The sequence below is a fragment of the Pectinophora gossypiella genome, chromosome 9, assembly GCF_024362695.1.
Source record: "Pectinophora gossypiella chromosome 9, ilPecGoss1.1, whole genome shotgun sequence".
NCBI lineage: Eukaryota > Metazoa > Arthropoda > Insecta > Lepidoptera > Gelechiidae > Pectinophora > Pectinophora gossypiella.
This window is the reverse complement of record NC_065412.1, coordinates 16,560,036-16,587,192: the sequence shown is the minus strand read 5'-3', so window position 1 is coordinate 16,587,192 and position 27,157 is coordinate 16,560,036. Positions and strand designations below refer to the sequence as shown.

General features: G+C 37.2%; 1 protein-coding gene across 1 annotated transcript in view; it reads left to right on the top strand.

Annotated features, from left to right (window-relative positions):
• LOC126369641 (myrosinase 1-like) overlaps positions 1-16,581 on the top strand; it is a 42,875-nt gene extending 26,294 nt beyond the window's left edge. Inside the window, exons 5-10 of the mRNA XM_050014176.1 lie at positions 2,068-2,203; positions 3,255-3,352; positions 5,636-5,767; positions 6,364-6,537; positions 10,932-11,176; positions 15,816-16,581. Of these exons, the coding sequence (XP_049870133.1) occupies positions 2,068-2,203; positions 3,255-3,352; positions 5,636-5,767; positions 6,364-6,537; positions 10,932-11,176; positions 15,816-15,975 (945 nt within the window). The 3' untranslated portion in view covers positions 15,976-16,581. The remainder of the gene's footprint in view (positions 1-2,067; positions 2,204-3,254; positions 3,353-5,635; positions 5,768-6,363; positions 6,538-10,931; positions 11,177-15,815) is intronic.
• The last annotated feature ends 10,576 nt before the right edge of the window (positions 16,582-27,157 follow it).

The following is a 27,157-nucleotide window of genomic DNA, read 5'->3' as shown; positions in this document are numbered from 1 at the left end:
CGTAAAAACACCTCCACCAACCCGCAGTGGAGCAGCGTGGTGGAGTATGCTCCATACCCTCTCCGGTTGATTGAGAGGAGGCCTGTGCCCAGCAGTGGGACGTGTACAGGCTGTTTATGTTGTATGTATGTATGTATTCTATTCTACCTACTACCTACCTTGTAAACATCATAACTTGAATCAATACAAAAAAAATATTTAAGTATTCAACCCAGAAAACCCCTCTCGTATTATAGATACATATAACATAACAGTAGCAAATAGAATTTCTCGCTTAATATGTTACGTCATGTAGTAAATAAAGTCTGGAGATAAGGAAAACCCACTGAAATATTGAAGCTGTGTCAATATCCATCGATAAAGCAACGCTAACTGAATTATAACGGTTTGATGAATTGGCCCCAAAATTACAAGTGGCACCGTTTCATTGTATTGAAGTAAGGAATATGAAAATTGAATTATTTTTACACAAAATTTTGCCAGTAATTTTATCCACGTAGAATTTCCTTACTCTTGGGTTGACTAACAAAAACACTCTTCTTAAGGTGCCAGCAGAAAAAAAATCCGCATCGTATGCGGTGACAGAATTTTCAGGTTTATTACTGAATTATAATCACTATCACAGAACAAAGAAGGTCAATATTTGTTTTGTTAATTGGAAAAATTCGAATGCCATCCAGTGACGAATCCTTTTGATGACGTCATCAGAATTTATCAAATTAACAAACGAGAATCGACCCTTTCAGTTCCGTAAAAATAATTTTAATAACATTTAAAATAAATATTCTTACAGCGCGGACGGTGCGGAAGAATTCTGACCTACTTTCAGCATTGGTGATAATATAGGCAACATTAGCTCTATTCCATTAGGTAATGGGATTTGGTTTGTGTGCTAAAATATCCGCCATACGTCAGTTTCTCTTTTATACATCCGCAAAGATTCGTGTATTGTTTTATTTGTACACTATAGGACAAACGACAAGTGCTATTGTTGTGTTATTTCTTGTTTTTTGCCACCATGGAATTTTTCCGAGACAAAGATTTGAAAAACTCACTCTCTTGCACAGTTCGCTCTAACATTATAGACGGTGATAGGGCTCACCTCTCACATTGACCTAACAGAAAGTTCGGTGAGGTATAGATACTTAGTTCATCTTGCGATGGATGTATATAATTGTCATCCAAAATTCTAGGCTAAGTAAATTAAATTAACCTTTTTTGGGGTTATGTATATATTGTTTATGTATATATGATTTGTCAGAAAATAAATTTAAAGCTCACGTGCAGCTTACTTTATGTAAAAAAGGTTATTAAAAGATTAATGATTACTTAAATGATAAAATTGATTTATCAAAAATGCCTGGTATTCAATGTTTCTGTAGTTATTAAATAACTTGTAATGTATACCTACATTGATTTAAAAGATGTATTGCTGTTGCAGTTTCTTCTCCTCAGCCATAACACATTGCGAAATGACGTAGATTCAAAAATGTTAAATTGACCTATGATAATTACGATGAATAAAATTAAATGATTTTGATTCTGTACCTCTGACTACCCCAATAATAATTGATGATTAAACGAACTTACGACAGCCTCCGTGGTCTAGTGGTTAGAGCGTTAGGCTCACGATCTGGAGGTCCGGGTTCGATTCCCGATGGGGACATTGTCGAAATCACTTTGTTTGGTAAGGACTTTTCAGGCTTGAATCACCTGGTTGTCCGAAAAAGTAAGATGATTCCGTGCTTCGGAGGGCACGTTAAGCCGTTGGTCCCGGCTGTTAGCCGTAAAAACACCTCCACCAACCCGCATTGGAGCAGTGTGATGGAGTGTGCTCCATACCCCCTCCGGTTGATTGAGGGGAGGCTTGTGCCCAGCAGTGGGAAGTATATAGGCTAATGTTATGTATGTAAACGAACTTACCAAGTGAAGTTCTATCATAATTATGCTCTGCAGTGCAGAGTGATGGCATCTATGCATTACTACAAGTATAAATAAAATACTAATCTCGAGGACGAAATGCAAATAATAATTGTGATATATTCGCTTATGTTATTTTGTTCACAGGGCTATGGAAACAATTATTTTGTCCCCGCGCTGCAGTCCCACGGGGTGGGAGAGTACTTGTGTACTCATTACATGTTACTGGCCCATGCCAGGGTCTACCATCTGTACGACAGAGAGTACCGGCCCAAACAGAAAGGTATATTGTCAACTAGTTTTTGCCCGCGACTTCATCCGCGTGGCGTGTTATAAAAGAGACATCTTTGTGTGTGTGGGAGAAAGGTTAAAAAAATGCTTAATTTTATTATTTTTAAATGAGGTTATAGTATAAGTAGCTCAAGTTTCAAGTTTATTTATTTCTGAACAATTTTTACATTGTGTCGAAAATTATACAAAAAAAATAATAACAATATATCCGTAATAGAATAATATGAACGAGAACAGTAAATAATAATAAAAACAATCAAATAAATTTAATAAAGTCACAAAAGCGTACTATGTGAATAAAATTAATGACAAAAATTATTACCTAATTTCATTATTAACAGCACTGATTAAAAACTACAAGAAAATACGAAAAGTAAGCGACTAAAAGTAGCTCAGTTAAATAATGAATTGTTATTAATTTTTAGATTATTAGTTTATTTTAATTTGGTTTAATATAAATTTAGGAAAATACAATCAGAGGAGGCTAACCCTGATGTACCTATAAGCTTTCGTCTGGAATTCAGAGATGAGAATGTTTTTTTCATACAAATGTTTTTTCCCGCTAATTCCCGTTCCCGTGGGAATTTCGAGAATTCCTTTCTTAGTGCACCTCTACGATACCTAAGCTACGTCCCTTCCAAATTTCAAGTGGCTACGTTAACCCGTTTAGGCTGTGCGTTGATACGTCAGTCAGTCAGTTTTTGCTTTTATATATTTAGATAGATTATTAATGCCAGAAAGAATTGTATAAATGGATTTTGTCCCCCTATTCCCAGTAGTTTTACCGTACTCGGTACCATCTAAAATACTACAAAATTAAAGATTTTATTGATTTTTGATAGCTTTTGCATGACCATAATATAATGACATATGGATCAGCATTTTACTCCATCGATACGTAGAAGTATAGACATACTAGCTTTCTCAACACACAGTTTCTTGATTTCCACGTCGTTTTTAGTTCAGTGTTTGGCGAAGACAGTGGAGTGCCGTTTGACGGCAAGTGGCAATATTACTCGAATGACTGGTGAATCCTCTTCCAGGAAAGATTGGCATAACTCTGGACGCGTTTTGGGCAGAACCTCACGACAGCAGCAAACCTGAGGACCATGAGGCGGCGGAACGGTATCTACAGATGCATGTAAGATATAAAGAACTACTTAACATGTATTTTCATGATAATCTATTCGTAAATAGCCACTGTGGTCCTATGGTCACCTGCTTGCTTCTCAAATGGAGAGCGCCGGTTGAAACCCCGGTAGCAGCCTTGCACGAATTAGTTATTATCTTATGTGTAGTTTTCGTTGCACGCACCTTAATTTATGACGCCATAGAAGTATTTCTATGTAGTATTTGTATTCGAGAAAACAGCAAAATTCCGCCGAATTCGGCGAATTTGCCGTTTTCTCGAATTCGTAAATAATTCAAACAGAAGTAACAAAATGTACATTTTTAAATTTTAATATAAGTAATTAGTATTTTATAAAGAAACTACCAACCTATATCCCTTTGTGCCGTCCGCCTTTGTACCAGAAATTAAACCCTTATTTCGTCTATTTCATACTAAATTAACAAACATAATAATGTACATAATTTACCATAACTATAATGCTTCCAGATTAATCGCTATGACAAAAGCTTCCTGTAAACAACAGCGCACATATTTAGACGTACACGACTTCAATCATTCCTGTCATACAAGTTATGAACTTGCGTCTAGTGAACTCATTTCGCAGAAACCAGTTCTTGTATGGCCTTAACCGTGGTGAAGGTTCTTGCTTTATAGAAATACTTAGTTGGCTACACTGTGTTTAATTATACATTGTTTCAAGTTTACGCGGTTATTTCCCTGATTTAAACGCGGTAAGAACCCGTTATTATGTGTTTTAATTACATAACATAACATAAACAGCCTATATACGTCCCACTGCTGGGCACAGGCCTCCCCTCAATCAACCGGAGAGGGTATGGAGCATACTCCACCACGCTGTTCCAATGCGGGTTGGTGGAGGTGTTTTTACGGCTAACAGCCGGGACCAACGGCTCAACGTGCCCTCCGAAGCACGGAATCATCTTACTTTTTCGGACAATCAGGTGATTCAAGCCTGAAAAGTCCTTACCAAACCAAGGATAGTGTCATAAAGTGATTTCGAAAATGTCCCCGTCGGGAATCGAACCCGGACCTCCAAATCGTGATCCTAACGCTCTAACCACTAGACCACGGAGGCTGTTTTTTTGCTGTGTTTAATTGTTTATAATTACATCAGTTCCTTTCTAGTTGCCTTTGTTATAGTACAGTCATGAGCAATATCATGTACCTACTTTAGAACCCTGTCGCACTATCATATTTGACATTTAATGAGATTTACGGTTTAAATTGTCAAAAAAGTTAATGTGACATGGTTTCAAAGTGTATATACATATATTAGTACTCGTGACCGTACCTACTATATCACAATCGGGGTCATCATCATCAATTTAAGAACCACGCTCTTGTCGGTGCAGCATTTCTGTAAAATACTCTCCATGCTACTTTTTTAGGGAAAAATAGGGCAGTGGTTTCCCTCTTGCCTTCCGCCCCGCAGTACTCTGTCTGACGCGAGTGGGATGGCGCCCAGAGTAGTCTATTACAAAGCCATACTAGGACTCCTGTCCTCTGCCTCTGAATAGTACTGACAGTTACTGCTGCCCTCTGTCAGGTTCCAGGTTACAGTCCCTGTGACATGCCCCTTCCGTCCTGCATTGCCGTACCGATGGCTCCCATCTCCGCCTCTGCAGCCGTTGAGGTCTTCACCTGTATCCCTGGGCAAGGGTTCTACGTTATACCCCGTAGGTCTGGGTCCCTATTCGAACTCAGCCACCATCTTACTCCGGCCTACTGAAGTAAGAGGCGCCCACCCCCGCGGCAAGGACGCGCCGAACAGGAATTGCCCCAGTGGAGGGCAGAGAAGATGACTCTGTCCCCCCTGGGGCCGGGTTAATGGTCTTGTATGGAACCAAGACCAAGGGCAATCGGACAATCGGGGTAGTCAGAGGTATATCCAGTGGAAGATGAAGTAAGTACCAACACGTCACCGAGCTTTCTGTTTGATCAACGTGATAGGTGGTGAGCCGTATCGTCGTCTATTGGTCGAGCCAACGTTGTTAGTGAAAACTGCACTTAAAATAAATTGATATCTCATAGCTGCAACGGTACAGGGATTCGAACCGGCGCACCTCTTATTGAGATGCCAGCCGGTGTAGGTACTCCGGATATTTTAAAATGTCAGTATTCACCCTACAATATTTAAGCTGATCACTTTTTCGATAAAACCAAGTTATGTCTAGTTTACTAGATATGTCTAGTTTTACTGTTTCTCTCTCTTGTGTGAAACTGTTAAATTTTATATTATTTACATTATTTGATGATGTACCTTGTATACAGTTTGGAATCTACGCGCACCCAATCTACTCCAAAACTGGCGACTACCCAGCTATAGTGCGCGAGCGCGTCGATAACATCAGTCTGCATCAAGGCTTCGCACGGTCCCGACTTCCATACTTCACTTTAGAAGAGGTAAACCTACTTTAGTTCATTACTATAAATCGGAAAGTTGGAGATTAGTATTTACATAAACTTGATAGTAGTAAATATGGAGTTGATACTGTTCACAGCATTCATCGTCACTAATTTAAGAGCCACGCTCTTTTCGGTGTAGCATTCTCCATCCTTGTCTATCAAAGGCCACTCCTTATAAGATACGACGTTCACCTTCTCTTTGATCTGTTCCATGTAAGCTCTTCTTGGTCTTTCCCTTCCTCTCTTTCCTTGTAGCTTTCCATCTATGATGTTTTTAATAAATTCGTCGTGTCTTATTAATTTTCCAATCATCTGTTCACAGCATTACCTCACTTTGTAAAGACAGTGATTTTATTCGTTAGCACAACTATACAATACTTTATAATTACGAACAGTAATAATTACTTTCATACTTACAAACATAAGATCATGCCTATTTCTCTAGGCAAAGACCACAGAGTTCCACTAATGACGATCCTGATACCAATTTTACTTCTTCCACTCGCCTGGCCTGCTTGCCAGTTAACAGAGTAAGAAATATGGTACTTAAACAGGAATGGCGATAAATTCTAATCATTTTACATTTCCTCCAGATTGACCAGCTCCACGGTAGCTCAGATTTCTTCGGCCTGAACCACTACACGACGTTCCTGATGGCTCCATCGTCTTTCGAGGAGACCTGGCGCGTGCCCTCGTTAGACCACGACACTGGCGTGCGGCTTACGCAGAACCCTAACTGGCCAAAACCCGGGGCTGACTGGTTCACGGTACGACCCTTTCCTTCATTATGTTCCTTAATACATAACATAAGCTTAGACATACTAGAATAATAAGTTAGTATAAGTTAAAAAAAAGATATAGACTTATTCCTAATCGTGGTAGTCCGAGGTACATCTATCGTATGATGGACTAAGTTCCCATGCTTAACCGAGCTGCTTAAATCTCTGAGGTAAGCTGTTTCGCTGTTTATAAAGATCGATAGCCAACTGTGCAAGGGCCTTAATTGCGGCTAACGGTATTAACTACTTGGCCGGACAAATGGGGAGCGCTGACGGCTCTCACCCGGTACAAAATTTAAGACAACGGGCCTGAGGCTGTCCAGTTGGGCGGACTTGGGCGCGAACCTTGTCTCGTCTCAACTATGCAGATCTTGTATATGGCCCTCGACTGTTATATAAAACAAGTCGGTTAATACAGCGCGTGCAGAATGCATGCTGTAGATACATCTTTAATGTACCGCCGAGGGGTCATATTACACCATTTTTAAATAATGCCAGTATACTTAATATGCAGTATCGTAGACAGTTACACATTGCTTCCTTAATGTTCGACATAATAAAATTCAAAAATCCCGATTATCTTTTTTCGAAACTGAAATTCCCACATTTTGATAAACGATACAAAAGTGGGCATGAGCCCCGAACTTTACGCCCCCCTTTAAGTGTACATCAACACAGAACAGTAGCATTCACTGGCAGTTTTCGCTACCATGCAACGAAGTGTTGGAATAATATTCCACCACCAATAAGAGCTCTTACATCAAAATTATCTTTTAAGGAAAAAGTAAAAAAAATACTTCTATATTGTCAGAAACAAGAAAATTCACAACTTCTTGCATAAGTGGCGAACACTGCTTTATAGTTATTTTGTCTATGCATTTAGATTGTTATTATATATATATATACCTATAAAATATCAAACAAGTATCTTTTTATTATGTACGTAGGTATATCAGTAATCTTACAACGCATTTTTACGATTATCTTCTGCATGCATTATTTATTATTTGTAAACAACGTCAATTAGTTCGGTTACCGTATCCGCGGTTTCCTCTATCCGGGTTGTAGCTGAAAATCAGCGATTTGCTCGAAAGGGCAAATGCTTGCGCTGAGCTATGACCGTTTTGCGCTGCTGCAGCACACATACATACCTGGCGTGTGTTAAACATTTTGTATGTGGTGTGTATTGTTGTTGATTTGTATTGTATGCATGTGTGTCTGTAGACCAAATAAATCATTTATCTATCTATCTATCATCTATCTAACCTCGGCTCCGGGCATCCTCGTAGAGGATTATATTTGAAAAGAGGAATCGACCCTACTGAGCCCATAGCGATAAGAGATGAATGAAAGAAATTATCTCACTAGGACATCAAAATATGGTAAATAATGCTTACAAAACATAACATAAAACATAATCAGCCTATATACGTCCCACTACTGAGCAAAGGCCTCCTCTCAATCAACCGGAAGGGGTATGGAGTATGCTCCATACTAGAGAGAGAGCAGAGTGGTGGAGTATGGTCCACCACTCTGCTCTACTGCGGGTTAGCCGTTAAAACACCACCAGCATAATGTATATAAAACGCAAATGGTCACCATTCTCTAGCCCATAACAATCATAATAATACCTCCTCATAATACCTAATCATAAGCTATACCTACTTGGCTTGTAAGAAAAACATTGCAATTACTAATTATAGTTTATGTGATTGACGTGACTAGATAAATGTCGATTATAAGCTCCAATAATGTTACATAATGACAGTTTCACAAAAAAATATCGAATCGAAACATATCAACTGCGTATCTAGCTCGTTTTCCGGTATCGTTTTTATTGTTATTTCGATTATTTAATAAAAAGTAAACTCAACCTACTCTCAACATATTTATAACTGATAGGCAAAAGTAAATTAAGTTACCAATAAGTTAGGTAATTTAATTAAAATAAATGGTGCTGATTTTGACCTTTAAAGATATTGCTGTCCTGCACACATACATAAACTCACGCCTATTTCCCACCGGGGTAAGCAGAGACTATAGAATTCCATTTGCTTCGATCCTGACACACTTCTCTTGCTTCCTCCACATTTATCAATCACTTCATACACGCACGCCGGTCCTGCGCCTACGAAAAATACAAGAAGAACATTGAATTGAGGGTCCTGTCGCACCCCCGGACACTTCATATAAACAGGAGTGGGGGGTGGTTAAACCTAGCTCAGACCATGGTGGGGAACGGAGACTTGTCGTTCTATCATCATCATCAGCCGTATGACACCCACTGCTGGGCATAGGCCTCCCCCAAGGATCTCCACGACGATCGGTCCTGCGCTGCCCGCATCGTTCTATACCTAGTATAAATATAACATAATTAAAACACATAATAACGGGTTCTTACCGCGATACGATATGAGACTTCCGATATTTCGACATTGTTGCAAGTTTTAAGTTTACGCGGTTATTATCATAATTAGACGGGTTCAAGTTGTCGAGTATGTGGAATCCAGTAGTAGGTGTTGTAAAAAGCTTGAAACGGCCTAATGTGGTGAAAAAACGTGAGGACACAGTGAGTGCGGTTTGTCGTAGTGAGTTTCGTGCGAGTTCAGATGGTTCCGAACATTCCGGTATCAAAAACATAAACAAGCGGCAGAGAAAGAGGGTAGACAGATATGTTTGCCCGTAGAAAATTATGGATCTGCCTACTCCACTCCAATCTCATCAGTCATCCCGTGATCATGGCACTTGCAACAGTGTCGAAATATCGGGAGTCTCATATCCCCATTTAAACGCGGTAAGAACCCGTTATTATGTGCTTTAATTATTGTTGCAAGTGCCATGATCAGTCATCCCGTGATCATGGCACTTGCAACAGTGTCGAAATATTGGGAGTTTCATATCCCTGCTTTAAATACGGTAAGAACCCGTTATTACATGTTTTAATTCTGATAATAACCGCGTAAACTTAAAACAATGTATAAATATAACAATTATAATAATTTACTTTCAATATTTTGCTCAGCTGTGTGACATGTACCGCCGCCTACCGCAACTAGCAGAGCCATGCTGGCAAACCTGCTTCCTTACTCTCCGGGTATTCCTGTGATCAGTCATTTGTTCTTTGTTTGTCTTGGGGGCCACATAATATTGAGAGGGCATTGGGCTGTAGCCGTTTAAGTCCATAATTAGATTTGCATCTGATTATAGTACGGTCACGAGTACTAATATGTATACATTTTGAAACCATGTCACATTAACTTTTTTGACATATTAAACCGTAAGTCTCATTAAATGTCAAATATGATAGTGCGACAGGGTTCTAAAGTGGATAAGTACATGATATTGCTCATGACTGTACAATTACAAGGAATAAACGTTCGACAACAAATATTCAATTCATTTGCCTTATTTGCGTCGACTACTAATACTACTATTATAATGCAACTAAGTAACTGGCTTCGCTTAAAACTAGATTTAGGTGTGGTCTAAACAAATTGCCTGGTCATTTTGACTTGACAGTTATTCTATTCAATATATTACAGTACATAATTATTTTCACAACTGCAAGAGACCTTAAAATTGCATCAGATTAAAAGCCTACTACTATGAGGTAAAAAAAAACTTTGGAATATTTAAAGTCTACTTTTTTTAGATTAAAAAAAGAACTGTACTAATATATTCTGCAGATTGGAACTACATTAATTATAGTATGTTCATTACATATAAACCTGTATTTAGTACTTACTCTACGAGTACATTACTGCTAAGTAGTTAATACCATCTGCGAAAAATAAAAAATAAGTCACGAAAAAAACACTACCTACTTACATACCAGTGTTATGCCTACCTACTTTCATCATCATCATCAATTTAAGAGCCACGCTCTTGTCGGTGTAGCATTTTCCATTCCAGTCTATCAAAAGCCAATTCCTTGACTTCCCTGTAAGACACGACGTTAACCTTTTCTTTAATCTGTTCCATGTAAGCTCTTCTTGGTCTTCCCCTTCCTTTCTTTACTTCTAGCTTTCCTTCTATTATGTTTTAATAAATTCGTCGTGTCTTATTAGGTGTCCAATCATCTTGCCTCTTCTGTCCTCAATATTTTTCAGTATTTGTCTTTTTTTCCTTACTCTTCCTAGCGCTTCCTCATTTCCGTTCCTACTTACCGCTACCTAATTTGCGTTCTTTATTTTATGATTTGTTAATTACAAATCAAACTTACTTGCAAACTATCGCTCGGCTTGGAACCTTTCGATGCAATATTTTACTTACTAAGAACAAAAATTTTCAACTTACTTAGACTAGGCAGTACTTACTCCACCCCAAGCAGCGAATTTATATAATATAATTATGTATGTATGTAATATTTGTGTTTAACACAGGTCTACCCACCAGGCTTCAGGAAACTGCTGAACTGGATAAAGAGAAACTACGGCAGTGATATACCAGTTATTATCACGGAGAACGGAAGCTGCGACTTTGGCGGCCTCAAGGACTACGAAAGAGTGTCATACTATAACAAATATCTGTACCAAATGCTGCTAGCCATGTACCAGGATGGATGCAACGTGCAAGGTTACTTCGCTTGGACGTTGATGGACGATTTTGAATGGACAGATGGATATGTGTAAGTGGAGTTGTGTTTTCTTTTGTTTTGTCCAAACTGCGTGATGTGACAAGTTGTTAAGCAATGCTTTGAAGCCGACTTGATATTATCACCAACTTTTTCTTCTATCGTGTGGGCTGTGCCGAAATTTTTCTTGCAGCTTCTTTTCCCCGGCTATACAGGTTGTGAGAAGCTGCAGTAGTTTTGGGCGGATGAGACGTTCGTTATGTAAAAATTGACGATTCAAAGTGTAACCGAATTTGAATTTGTACACGACCTGCACAATAAGAACTTATAACTACTCGAATTACGTTAATAGAACGTAGACTAGTATTATATTAACATTTTATCTCGTCGTATAATGACAAATGTACATTTTATTTCAAACGAGATATACCTAGACGCCGGAAAAGATGTTAAAGCGAGAATGATGCCTTCAAGGCGTTCTTTAGCAATAGGGTTGTTCCAGATATATTCTATAGCCCTGCTGTCTCTTTAATTACTACTTTTCCTCAGCTCTACAGGTTGCGAAGCTGCAGTAGTTTTTGTCAGTCGCATAAGAGGTATTGTTCACTTTTTATTTTCAAAAAGGCGGTACGTGGTTTTTCTTACAATTAGAAATTATTTATACGTGACGACACGGCTCTGCCTACCCCCCCAGGGATACAGGCGTGATGCTATGTTACGTTATATTTCAAAGTAATTCTCTTCAGATTGCCAGACAATTGAATCCAATACCTCTATTAATTAAACTTGACATGCATATGACACTCGAGTCAAACGTCACAATAGAGTGTGACGTCTGAGGTGTGACATGGCGTGTTGTGTGACGACTGTGTCAGAGTCAAACACGAGTACCTACAATCTAGAACTGTTTGTAGCTACCAGCGTTCTAGCTAGGATGTATTGAAACAATGCCTGTCAAACTTGTTGCAACTGCTTTCAATGCACGAGATATAATACTGCCGCTCGATCAATACAGTAGAGAACATGCAAAAAACCTAGACACGTTCACGAGCAGGTTAGAACCATATCACAATAACTTTTTTAAAATTCTGTTGTAAGTCTCAGTAGATGTCAAATACGTCAAAGCGACGTGGTTCTAATCGTGGGTTCATGATATTTCTCATGATTGTATAATATACACATGCTTATAAATACTTTCTTTCTTTCTTTCTTCTTATATTGGGACTGTAAGGGCAGTCAATATGTTGTGGCCATGACTGTACCTATTCTGGTTTTGAAAGTAAGTAGGTGTATGATTTGTCATTTCGTTTTGATAAATATATTTTCAAGCTTACATCCGGCTGGTCGAAAAAGTACCTATTCGAAATTCATCATATTTGCCTGTAAAATGTTTTCACTAATATAGTTTTCCCCATATTTTGGTAAAGGGCCCGGGTCCGGTGGGGACAAATCGCAAAAATCACTATGTGATCCCTAGTTTGGTTAGGACATTACTTCGGAAGGCACGTTCAGCCGTTGGTCTCGATTATTACTTACTGATGTAAGTACGTAGTCGTTACATGAATCAAGTCAGGGGCCTTTGGCGGCTCAATAATAACCCTGACACCGGGGTTGATGGGGTTGGTAATCCACTTAGGTAGAAGAAGAATTCAAAACCAAATAGTGTACAGTTTTAGCTAAAACTATACCTAAAGTCGTAAAACAGAATGTGTTTTTAAAATCCAAATCCCATTGTTTAAATATTGTGCCTGGAAATCTCGGTCTTACGAGGTTAACCGTTTGGAATTGAACAGTATTTACAATAGATGAAACAGAATTATTTAATAATTCAAGTTTACAACCTGACATTGTAGATAGATGTCTGATTGCCGTAACTTACTCTGATAATTATTATTACAATCGCTGTCGGTAAGCTTCTTAACCCTCAATTACTTTACAATCACAATAGTAATTATTCATGAATTCAAAGATATTATTCCGATTAATGGCATTAATCAGTTTTGCGTTTACAAATTAATCTCATCTCTTAAGTGATTGAAGTAATTGATTTCAGATCAGGGAATTTCTCATTATTAAGGATCATTACAACCGGTCACGCTTTTCTTGGTTAGCAGTATCTAAAATTGAGTCGAAATAAGTGGTCAAGTGGTGTGTAAAGTTCAACAAAGCAGTTGGATGAAAATTTCGCAGAATTAACTGATTAATTCGACTTTATGAGTTTGAACTCGTTTCTGAATAATAGCACTCCCCGGACACTTCATACAAACAACCTCAAAAAAAAAAAAAAAATATTTTTTGTTCAAAATTGGCTTACATAGTCAGCGCTTTTTGAACGTCAAAAATTAAATTACATATTTACTAGCTGTAAAACTACTACCACATCGGAATCTGTAACGCTAACCTAATCTGTAAAGACGTGGCCAGAAAACCTCCGAGCACAGGTCCCTAGTCCTATTGTTTCATGTCGTCTACTGTTTCACCTCGTCTTACACAGACACTACACATTATCGTACACGCGCATCTATGTGGGTGAAGTTTAAACTATGTTCGAAGGGGGTGAGGTAAATCTAGCTCAGACGCTGGCGGGGAGCGGAGAGTTAATTGATATCACGTGGTTTCTAGGATTTGTGCCCTGTTCATAGCAATAGGCTCGCCCCTTATTACATGGGACTTAAACATAGTTTGCGAGGTTGGGTGTATATATTATACATCTCTGCATGGGGTATGCAGACACAAGCATGATCTTATGTTAATTCAAATTCAAATTCAAAAATATCTTTATTCAATAGGTAACATAGTTACACTTTGAATCGTCAATTTTTACATAACGAACGTCTCATCCGCCTAAAACTACTGCAGCTTCTCACAACCTGTATAGCCGGGGAAAAGAAGCTGCAAGAAAAACCTCGGCACAGGGCCCTAGACGTTCTTTAAAAAAATAAACATAAAATATTGATATACAATTGAGTAATTTAGCTACCTAATATCAGTTCTCAGACAGTTAATCCCATGCATTCATATCTTCTAAATAATCACTAACTTTATAATAACCTTTTTTGGAAAGTTTTTGTTTAACTACTGTCTTAAAGCAGTTGAAAGGCAAATTCTGAATGTCAATGGGAATCTTATTGTAAAAACGTATACATTGCCCCTTAAAAGATTTAGTAATCTTATGTAATCGACTGACTTGTAAAGAAAGTTTATTTTTATTCCGGGTATTAACAATGTGCCGATCGCTATTTTTTGCAAATTTGCAAGTTTTCAAAGATATATTGTGATGCCAAAGTTAAAATATTAATTTCTTTAAATTTATTTCTAAGTGACATCTTGGGTCCCAATTTGTAAATCGCAAATTTATTTTTATTTCATAAAATAACATAAGAAAACAGTAGGTAACGTAAACGATGCTTAAGTTCATAATAAAAATAAAATTGAACAAAATTTGTTTCAGTTTCAACTATATTTTGAAAACGTTTATTATATTTCAAATAAAATATACGTCTACCACTTAAATACAATTTAGCGAGTGATTTGCTTTTATAATTCAATAAGCAGCTAATTGTTTATCCATACCTACCGTGAGTCACGACCGCGCAGTCCGTATAAGTGGTTGAAGATATTATCAACTATTAAACAATTATATTCCCGACTCTTATGCAAATATATGTATAATAATTATACACAGCAAATAAAATTATCAAAACATTCTTCACATTTTACAAAAGTTTATTGAAATACCTAACACAAGCTCACAACTGTGGTACATCCAGCGCAAAATTAAGTAGGTACCCACTTCACCGGGCTTAATGTTAGACCTACGTGATAGATGGTGAGCCGTATCGCCGTATATAATGGTCGAGCCAACTGTGTTAGTGAAAACTGCACTAAAGATAAATGATTAATTATTAAAATAACCTTCTGATTTACTAATCTCACCCGCCCTTGAAAACCAGTATGTTTTTAATCACATGCAAGCCAACTAATGTCAACTAAGCTTATCTAAAGCCTACTTTTTATGGCATTGAAAATAAGTTCACGTTTGACCACAATCAATTCAGTTCTTGATGAATGGCTTTTGTGTGATCACAATTCTGCCAGTGTCACGTTTGAAGAAAATACACAATAGGGTAGGAATAAATTGACCACAATCTCATATGATGCTGTTCAATTCTTACGCATAATATGCCGTAAGAATTAGAATTAAAACACATAATAACGGGTTCTTACCGCGGTTAAAGCAGGGATATGAGACTCCTGATATTTCCCGATATTTCTACCTACTCCACTCCAATCTCATTAGTCATCCCGTGATCATGGCACTTGCAACAGTGTCGAAATATCGGGAGTCTCATATCCCTGCTTTAAACGCGGCGCGGTAAGAACCCGTTATTATGTGTTTTATTTATGATAATAACCGCATAAACTTAAAACAATGTAAAAATTACATCTGTCAAAATGAAAAGCCAATGTTGTAACGTTCATTAGTATAATGTTGTATCAGTCGAGATTATGTCGATCGATTCTGTTCTTTCTGAAGAAAGACTCGAAAATTTAAATTCACGTGATACTAAATAAATAAAAATTGGTAATTTAAATATCACGTGAATTTAAATTTACTTTTTTCTTAACGCTCAATGATTATAGAGTGAATAGAATTTCCTAAAATTAAAATTATAAACCTGTTTTATTCCAGATCAAAGTTTGGCCTATACCATGTGGATTTCAATGACCCCAACCGGACTCGAACCCCCAAGCTTTCAGCCATCAACTATCGAGAAATAGTCAGGACGAGACAAATCAACTTTGACTTCATCAAGCCGCCGGGCAGACCACTACACGACAATAGGATATAATAATAAAAAAACACCAGTTTGTAAATAGTAGGATTAATAATAATAAAAAATAATATAGTAAGTTTTTAAATGAATGCCACCAAAACGAAGGTATCTATCGAAGCAATCATGCAAATTGAACCATCAACTTTTTATCTTCACAAGGTACCTATTGTTGAATAGGTGCCCCGCGTGGGATTCGATACTTTTAACATCGCTTTATTATTATTATTTCGTCTGGTAAAAAAAAAAATATCCTGCGTGGATCATATATTTAGCTAAAGCTCTAGTAAGAACCCGTTACTATGTGTTTTTTTTATGATAATAACCGCGTAAACTTAAAACAATGTATAAATCAATTAAGATTTTTTTAAAAAAGAGGCGCTTACATGCTTTGCTCTATAAGACGACGATTTAAGTATTTATAGTTAGGTACTCAAATTAATTAATCTGAAAAAAAAAATTGGATGAACTTTCAGATAAGTTATTGGCTCATTACCTGATGGTAATAATATATGTTAAGAGATAATACTATATACTGCGTCTGTTGTAAATATTTCACGTGAGACTAAAATTCATTACAATGTAATAATTTATAAATAAAATTCCTAGCACTTATTTAATTAACATGACTGTGTTTTATTCAAACTCTCCACTTGCTTTGTGTCACAAATACTTAAATAAAAACATAATAACTTACAAACATAGTACATAGAGGTAGAATACACAATTGTACATTTGGCGCAGATGGCATTACATACTTGGGCGGATATTTTTCATTCTATGCTGTAATTTCATTCTAGCACTATAAAAGTATCCAGAAACTAGAATGGGTATGGTATATTTCTCTATCCACCGCCCTGCCCACAGTAGGCTAACTGCAATGAATGGCAACCTCACTGGCCACAACGCTCCGTACTACAGAGTTCTAGAAATTATTGCATCCGTAGGTATACTCACTTGCGCAACTGTTCCCTGGAAGTGCAACAATACAATGGTGCTAATTCCTGTAAATACCATCTAATTTTATTTTAGGTTATATCTGTCATTTTCTTATCCGCCGAAAAGGAAAGGGACGGGTAATCGACAAGCATAAAATTTATGGAACACACGTCAATTTTAAGCACAAATCTAAAACAACCGTCTAAAAATTCGCCCGGGTTATTCATTTATTTACTCATTCTTCCTAAAATTAAGAGCTGTCAATCATCCGTCCCTTTCCTATTCGGCGGATAAGAAAATGACAGGTATAACTTAAAGTAAAATTAAGAGATGTCTGCAGGAATCGGGACCAATATGCATACCGGTCTCGGTCGCGCCGCGCACTTTTTTTGCCTGGATTGAACACATTAACTAAAGTACCTATTTCGTATCTGTGTATTGCCATATAGTATGATATTACTAATGTATTATATTTATATCGATTAACATCATCATTATTATACTAACATTTCACCCACCTACTTATGGACACTTTTCAAAAATAATTATAATTAAGTACCTATGTATATTTGTTTATGAACACTTGTAATATGTTTAAGTATTATTTTTATTTTTTCATGTTATTTATGTACGAACTTATGTAACAAAAATTAATAAATAAGTATGGAACACGATGTCCATGCCTCACTCGTCTGGGCCCGCAGAATACCAGCGTCGTGGCTCACGCCGCGGTTTATGCTGAGCGAGGTCCATTTATTGAGGACGTCCACCACCGCCACATGACTGTACGACCAATATTTTGTATTTTATTATTATTTTTCTGTTTCTTTTACGTTTATGTTAATAATTGTGATTTTCTGTAATATTTTTTTTTCCCCTACTGTGTTTGTATTGTTACTGTGGTGTCCTCTAATAATAAATACTTTCTTTCTTTCTTTCTTCTTTCATACAATACAATAATAGGCGTCGTCCTGCTTCCAGTTATCCCTAAGAATAATCGTCCCTATTGATAAGGCACAAAATAAGCTCAGTCTTCTAGACAACTTGAGGAAAAGCGACGCAAACACGATGCCTTCGTATTGAATAATTAGGTCATAAACCGTAATGGGGTAACAGCTATAAGTAATTAAAAGTGCGTTACCCAACAGGGTCCACATAATATCAGCGTCGTGGTTCACGCTGCGACTTGTGCTGAGTGAGGCCCTTTTATCTCAGGACGTCCACTACCACCTCATGATCATTTCGACAAACATCCGTCTTGCTTTTCTTGTAATTGTTTAGTGGAAATTTGATATGATGTTAATTGTCTTTTTTTTTGTGTGTGGCGCCCTTTTATAATAAACTAATTCTATTCTATAATCAATCTTGCAGCCAGTTTTGATACAAAGTCCTGAGGCGTGATAATGAACCGTTTGACCTACAGGTACAATAGTCCATCATGTTGGAGCTTTTTCTCTGTCGGCTTTTACGGTTTAACCACACCCCGAACACTCCATTAAAAAATATTATTCTTACCATGTGCCACCTTACCGTGTAAGTGCGAGGGAGATAGAAAGTCCGTGCACGCACTCTCTTACTCATCAAAGTAAGCCCCAGAGGGGGTGAGGTAAATCTAACTCCGTGCCCGATACGAGTTGGTGAAGGAGAGTTACGTAAGTACTTCTTCTATCGTGTGGGTTGTGAGGCGGAGTACCAACCTCATCAACCCTGGTGTCAGGGTTACTATTGAGCCGCCAAAGGCCCCTGACTTGGCTCATGTACGTAAGGTAAACCGACATTCGTTGTAAACGTAAGGTTTTCGTAAGTATTTAGTACCTATTATTCTTTATTCAAGTACCTTTCACATTCAAAAAAAAGTTGTTTTAAACTAAAATACAAAGACTAAAATTATAAAGACTCCAGTTGAAATTACACCAAGAACAAAATCATAAAGTGTTAATGGAGTTTTCTTGTTAACAGTACGAGAGTCCTCGTATAAGGACCATAACTTTTAATTAAGAATTTAGACTAAGACTACTTACTCAGTTGGAGATAACAGTTATAAAATGAATATACCTACTTATAACAACTCTAATGGAGTAAGAAGAAGGACGTTTATCTCAATTTTCATAGTTAAAAATACAGCTTTAAGTTCTTACTGAGTTTCAAGAGAGATACTGTTTGAGAATTAATTATTTCTGATCATTTTTTTACTAAGAAAATTCATAATTAATTATGAATTTACGATTACGAGATGGTCGTCTAACATGATCGACTAAACACAATCAGTTTAAGGAGGTCATTCAGATTGTGTCTACTTTCGCAAACTAGAGGATGTATTTAAAATCGTAGAATGTTTTCAGACTCAGAAATTAAATGGGAACGATATACATTTTTTCCATTTTAAGTAAAATGTTAATTAAAATAAAACTTTACTTTAAAATTTACAATAAAAAAATATTATAAAGAATAAATTTGTTAAAATAAATAAAAATATATATAATGTAATAAATGAATTATATAATAATGAATTATTTAATTAATTATAATTATTTTTAATATTATTTATTTTAAAAATAATAAATAATAATAAAACACTTTATTGCACACAAATTTACAAAACATTAAACGTTACGTTGTCATTTTATGTTTTTTTATTTTAATTACTTAATTAATTTTATTTTTTTTTAATTTACCACAAAATAATCTTTAAAAAATCGTGTGATGTGAGCAATTTTATTGTACATACAATGATTCCACGTCAATTTATCGAACAGGAAAACACGGTGTGAAGAAATAGAACCAAGAGTAACCGCGACATAGGACTCGATAAAATCAACAACATTATTGGACATAACCGCAACGATAAGTGATATTTGTTTCTTGCTTGACGTCAAACCTATCACTTTTTTTCTTCTGAGAATAAAACGTGTTTGAGGAAAAAACTCAAATATATACAATCTAGTGACAAAGTAGGTTTGTAATAACTTGTAAAACAAGTTATATTTTATTGAGAGCCCTTATCGCTTCGCACAATTAAATTATGCATGCCTAATAAGCACTTAATTATACATAAAAACATGCATACCATAAACAGCCTTATACGTCCCACTGCTAGGCACAAACTTCCCAAGGAAAGGGAAAAATAAAAAGGTTTTTTTTATATTTTATTAGAAAAGTAATAAGGACCTAGTGGTCAATTTATGCCATTGACATTGGCCATTGGCCGCTATTTCTGCACAAACCTCCTAATTATAAATTATACCCGTCATTTTCTTATCCGCCGAAAAGGAATGAGACGGATGATTAACAACTTTTAATTTTAAAATGAATTAATAACCCGGTCGAATAAAATAGACACGCCGCTGATTTTCAACCAGTTCGATGAGTGATGTTAATTTAATTCTGTCGGGTTATTGGGCAATATAAAATTTTGGGATGGTTTTTTTTTAATTTCAGCCTAAAATCACGTAACTTCCATAAATTTTAGGCCTACTGGAATCAGGAAGGTTTTTTTTTTCACCGCCGATATAATTTGACCAAGACTTAAATATATAATTATCTCGTGGAAAGAAAATCTCTCTCCTTTTCTCTCTTTGGGTGTTACTCTAGGATATAAGGCGCTGAGGAGTATAAGAGAGAGCGCGCGAGGACTTTTGTCTCTGTCGCTCTTACGCGGTAAGGTTGCGGCACACGGTAAGGTTGAGAATTTTGTATGGAGTGCCTTGGCTGTGCTATCACTTACACCTGTTCGTGGGTTTATCGCGCCATGTGTATCTTTTATCGGTATCCGTGCAGTTATCTAAGCGGTATGCGTGACCGGGCGACCTCGGAAGCGAGTATTTACAATATTTGACTACTTAATGCGCAACATTACAAGAGCATTTGTTTTGTGATGCAATTAAAACGGAATACAAGTGAGAAATTATAAATACGGAAGTCATGTCATAATATAATTTTATATAATAAATCGAATTAATTGATAGTTGGGTTCAATTTTGCTTGGCTCTTAAATATTTATACTCACGTTCACCGCTTGTTTATTATTAATTATGTCTTCGTTTATTAAGGGGGTATCCATCTTGCTAATTCTTTGCAGGTTGGTGGAGAGACCGCCTCGAGTCATTTTCGAAAAACATACATACATAAACACGCGCCTGTTTCCCACCGGGGTAAGCAAAGACTTATGGAATTACATTTGCTTCGATCATGACACACTTCTCTTGCTTCCTCCACATTCATCAATTGCTTCATATATACGCACGCCGGTTCAGAGTAGATCGAACTAAGCCTTTTCTAAGGATATCTCCTATTTGGTCAATGTAATTCCTTCATCAACTTTCGCTTTATATACCGCTTTCGCCATTCTATTATCCTTCATCCGCTCTACGTGTCCAAACCAACCTAACATTCCCTTCTCAGACAATTTTCGAAAAAGAGTCTGTTTATATCCGGAATCAACTAAGGGGCCCCTGTTTTGATGGCCACGTTGCTTTACAAGTACCATAAAGGTGATACCTAATTGCATATAAAGGTGTCACATTAAGTACCCACTCAGTTCGGAGACCCGCATTGCTCTATGCTCTCAGTCTACAAAATTTGCATAGTGGTTGGATTTAGCGCGGTCAGTCCGGTAAGATAACAATAAATATTGCGAGACAAATAGGTTCAGCTTTTACCAGGAAGTTAAACCGAATTCCGACCTTAAGGAAGTAGTATTATTCCTTATTCTATACTTAAGGTTACCCGACACTTTTGGGACACTTTACATTCCAGTCGTACACATAAAATAATAAATATATATACGACAAATAGATAATTTACAGTATATATACTGTCACTTATAATAGAAATAAACTTTTTATGCCTTTTATCATAAATTATCTATTTGTTTATATATATATATATATATATCTATCTATTATAAGTGACAGTATATATGAAAAAAATTAAAAAAAAAATGAATTGAATTGAATGTGAAAAATTGGCGTAAGTGTACACTTACGCCAAAGGACAGATTATCAAATAGTCTTGAGAAGTCCTAATAATTAATGATGATGTCACAATCGTATGGTGACAGATGATGAGCCATCAAGTTAGAATGGACACAATCCCTCTATCGGTAAAACATAGAAAAGTGTCCGGGGTGTGGTGAGGACATGCCCGGGAAATGACAACTGGGGGATTAAAAAGGCCACATCATAACAATTCATCTAAAAAAGTAATATTGCTATTCGGTATTTGTGTGCAATGCGCACTTACTTTTATAATATGCGCAAATGTCAAATTGCAATATTGTTTTTTTAAATGAATTGCTTCGATGTGGCTTTTTTAACCCCCTAGGACGTGTTATAACCCGATCATTTAAGAATATAAACTAATATCCAATAGAAAAATATAGAAGAAACTTTGATATGTCGTATAATAATGTATTTATTTATGTATCTAGACCAGTATGATAATTAGTTCTCTAACCAACGATGTAAATTTTGGCACCAAATTGACAAAACACCTGCTGCAATATTTAATGTCAGGAAATAGATAATTACCTCCGTTTTTAATTAGGCAATCAGCATTCTTAAAACACTCGTATAGAAGGTTCACTTTTTATTATAATAATATTATACTTATAATTTGTCACGTGGTAACCCAGTTGAAAGTACTCTGAGGTCGCAGGTTCCAATCCCAGCACGGTCCTAAACTAATGATTATGGAATATGTTTACGAATCCATATTTGGATCATAAATGATTATCACGTGCTCAGCGATGAAGGAAAATGTCGTAAGGAAACCCACATTCCCGAGATATGCGTTTCGGAGGTATGTGACCTAACCTGTATTGGGCTGGTTTTCCCTTCGAGGGTTGGATTAAGTCAGAGAGGCAGTCGCTTCTGTAATATATCGGACTTGATAAATCTTCACATTAGGTAAGCGGACCCCGTGAAAAACGATAAAGAAACACGGAGATATTGATGATTAATTTATTAGTCGATTTATTATAAAATACAATAAATTCCAAAGAGTTAACAACACAAACAGCGCCAAGTAAATTTCAAAGAATCTCTACGAATAATGATGAAATTTGCTTGGTCTTAAAATGCAAGAGAACTTGCAACAGTGCAGCTAAACATTTGCATCCAAATGAACAGCATTTCATTGCATTAACAATCTGTTCCGCTTTCTTAATTGTCACGACTGGATTTTTCGCCGGCGTGCTTTTCCTCGCAGTTCCTTCCGTGATTTCCTTCTATCTTTTAACCTTTTCAAGCACGGTGGAAGATTGTGTTATAGTCGTTTATATTTATAAATTTATGTATTTAAGTAAATGTGATGACACATACATATTTGGCGGCGAGGTTGTACCAAAGGATGTTTTCGGGGTACCGAACTGAGCATAGTACCCCGCTAGCCACAAGTTGGTAGTGTGACTAGGGATCGACGATCCGACGGTGTTATGTTCGAAGTTGTATATATGCGTCTTGCTGTGTAAACTTCGATATCGCGTTTCACGACTGCTTGAAGACTGCATTATTGAACGTGGCGCCATCTGTTGCATGTGGGCGGAACTAGATGGCCAACTAGTTGGGTCCGCCACACATACATAAACTCACGCCTATTTCATACAAATAGCATACATAAAGTAATTGTTGCTTGATATTTGGATCACATTATGTTTAGAATTATATTGCTACCTATGCTTGCTCTTTATGCGTACAACAATAGAGAGTTGTACAGTTGCAGAGGTGACAGACGAGGACACGATTCTCGGCACGCGCATATACTCGACAGGGTGCCTCATAGGCTCCGGAGGAGCGCGAAAACTGTGCATGTCATGGCCCCGGGAGTGTACAACAAACTGCCTGACCATATCATACAAGCAAAGAATTGTACTATATTTAAACATAAACTTAAAAAATGGCTTATTGAGCAGGCATTCTATAGTTTTGACGACCTGTAATTGATAATATATTTTTTCTACTCCTCTACTTTAATCTGGCATTTAAATAACCAAAAAGTCTAATATAAGTACATACATAATTAAACTCTTTGAAAAAGTGTACGCTCTATGGCCTATAAAAGCATTGTTTACAAAGTGTAACTGTACTATAATGTCGCCAAAAAAGCATTGTTGTTGTTTTTTTTTTTTTGACCTGGAAACTGGCACCTTTACTTTGTTTGGTGCCATAGATATACTATAAAAAAAAGTATACATTTGCCGCCATTTTCCCGCGCGTTGGAAAATAAATTGGAAAATTTTTGTGTTTCGTTTAAAATTACGTCGTCGTAGAAAAAGTATTGTATGCAACGTTGTATAACTAGGTCAAAAAATGCTCGTGGCGTCTCTTATTGCGATGTTCGCCAAGGCTCACATCGCAACTCACGCCACTCGCATTTTTTGACCCTTCTTATACAACTGTTGCATAAAATACTATTAATGTAATTGAATTTCGTAGTAATATTTAATTTAAGTAATTGAATTTTGTAATATCTGTGACGTGTAATTATTATTATCAATAAATGACTATGACTATGACTATATTGCTTCTCTTTAATTTCATCAGAATAATAATGGGTGGAAGATGTAACTGTGCCTGGGTGTAATAAGGGTCATCATCTTTACCCAAAAACGAAGATAAAAGATGCATGTGTCTGTTATTCATGAAATTAGAAGGCTAAACGAGGGAAAATCTGTACAGCGCCATCTATATTATTTTTGAGGAGCATAGCCTGGAAAGTCCCTTTTCGTGATAAAAGCAACGGCACATTAACTTTCTTTACATTATTTATTACGTAACTACATACATACATACATAAACTCACGCCCGTAATCCCAAATGGGGTGGGCAGAGCCACAAGTAATCAAAGACAACTTGCAGCCACTGTTGATACGAAGTCCTAAGATGGATATGATGAACCTTATGGTGATAAGGGATCAGCCTATCGCCCATAACATCAGTCCATCATGTTAGAGGACGCAATCCCTCTGTCGGTTTATACGACACGCCCGGGAAGACAAGCAGCTGAACGTGTTCTATGTTTTTTATTTGCTCCCAGAACAGCATAGAAGCAAATTACGTAACTAAGTAATTATATTTGTGTTACTCGTCATGACTACATAGTATCAATAAAACTTACGTAATATCTATGATGGTGTACCAGGCAATAATAAATAATTATTGGATAAATTATATTCCGCCTTATTCTAATGGTGGATAAAAGAATAAGGGCGAATAAAAATGTATTTTAATATACTACGTGATCGAAATCTTAATGTCTGTTTTTATTATTTTCGTTTTTGATATGCAGAGTGTTAGTGAAAACTGAGGGGGTGATTCAGACCATGATTCTGATTTAATGACAGACGGAAAATTCCACTTGTTGTCAACTCAGAATCATGGTCTGAATCACCCCTCAATGCGGAAAGCCACGGGAGCTCCGTGGTTCCTTCGCAATGAAAATCTGCACATTGACCTAGGTCTGCCAACCATTGCCCAATGGCTCAAATTAGCTTCCAAACGTTTTTTCGATTCTGCTCCGCACCACCCAAATCCCCTGGTAGTTGCGGCTTCCGAGTACATTCCGCTTAGGGACGGTACTGAAAAGTATCGGCGTCTGAAGGACGTAATATACGATCCCGACGACCCGATTACTCTAGCCATAGAGGCAGCCAATCAGCTCGCGACACCAAACACTTCAGGTCCCCGATACCGACCCCGCCGGCGTGGTCGACGATTTCCCTCATTCAGCGCTTATCGCTATCGACCCACTAGGGTCGATTAATTCTTTCAAATATTTTTCCTCTCAGACGACGCCCTGAGCCGAGGTTGGCGCCCAACTGGGCACCCTCAGGCCTGTTGTCTTAAACGTTGTACCGGGTGAGAACCTTCAGCGCTCCCCATTTGTCCGGTCAAGTAGTTAATGCCATCTGCGGCAAATCTACAATAACTCACGGCAAAAAAAAAACAGGTTTACAGGCTGATCACCTTTGTCCGAAAGAAAGATGATGGCACATTAAGCCGTTGATCCCGGTTACTACTTACATGAGCAATGTCAGGGGCCTTTGGCGGCTCAAAAGCAACCTAATAGGGTTGTGAGGTGGATTACCAAACCCAGGGTTGACGGGGTTAGTAATCCACCTCACAACCCACTCGATAGAAGAAGACCTCTGCTTACCCCTTCGAGTATATAGGCGTGGTGCTATGTTGCGTTATCCGAGGAAAACCGAGAAAGCAAAATCACAAACAAAAGTTAGTGAAGACAGAAGGATATAATAAAACTCGAGTAAACTTCGTCGTAAACGGAATGAGGCTGTAAAATTGTGGTAAATTACTCACTAAATTAATTCAAAGAACCGTAATATGGTGGCAGATGACGACTCGTTGGCTTTTCATGACGTCACTATGTTCAAATTCATGTGCGGCCCTGGTTAATAAGGATCCTTGCGCAGAACAATAGTAGTTACTTAACAAATATTATTCGTTTTCAGAGTGCAGAAAGCTAAAAGCTTTTTGAAGAATTGACACCAGATACGAAATTCTAGGCCCAAATTACAAAGAATGACACTACGTATAGAATTTAGTAATTCTCTGCCCCGCACCAATTCGTTTGGGACGTTGTCCTCACCCCCTCTAAGACTTACTGTAGTCTAAGGAGTATCTGCATCCCATGCATTTACGTTTTTGTTTGTGAGTTAATGCTTGAATCATAGATAACACGTGGTTTTCAGTATTTGTGCCCAGTTAATATTATAATTAATAAGTAAGATGGTCCGTGCTTCGGAAGGCACGTTACACTGTTGGTCCCGGTTACTACTTACTGATGTAAGTAAATAGTCGTTACATGAGCCATGTCAGGGGCGTATGGCGGCTCAATAGTAACCCTGACACCAGGGATAATGAGGTTGGTACTCCACCTACCAACCCACACGATAGAAGAAGAATATGGCAATAGGCTTTAAAGTAGCTGGCCAAGAACGGCTGGCTGGTTGGATAGGCGGAGGCCAACACTTTCGATGATAGAACTGTGATGCTATGCGTGTACCTATATGCTTTTCAATTTATAAATAAATTATTGACAAGTTTTTTTCAATTGGGTTAGTCAGAGGTAAATCCTCAAAGATGACCTAGATAGATAGATGGATAAAATACTTTATTGAGCACAATGGACACAAAATACAGAGATAAGGACAGCATATACAGAAAAGCACAACAGGCGGCCTTATTGCTCATGCAGCAATTTCTTCCAGGCGACCTCCGGGTACAGGAAAATTTTGTACAATTAT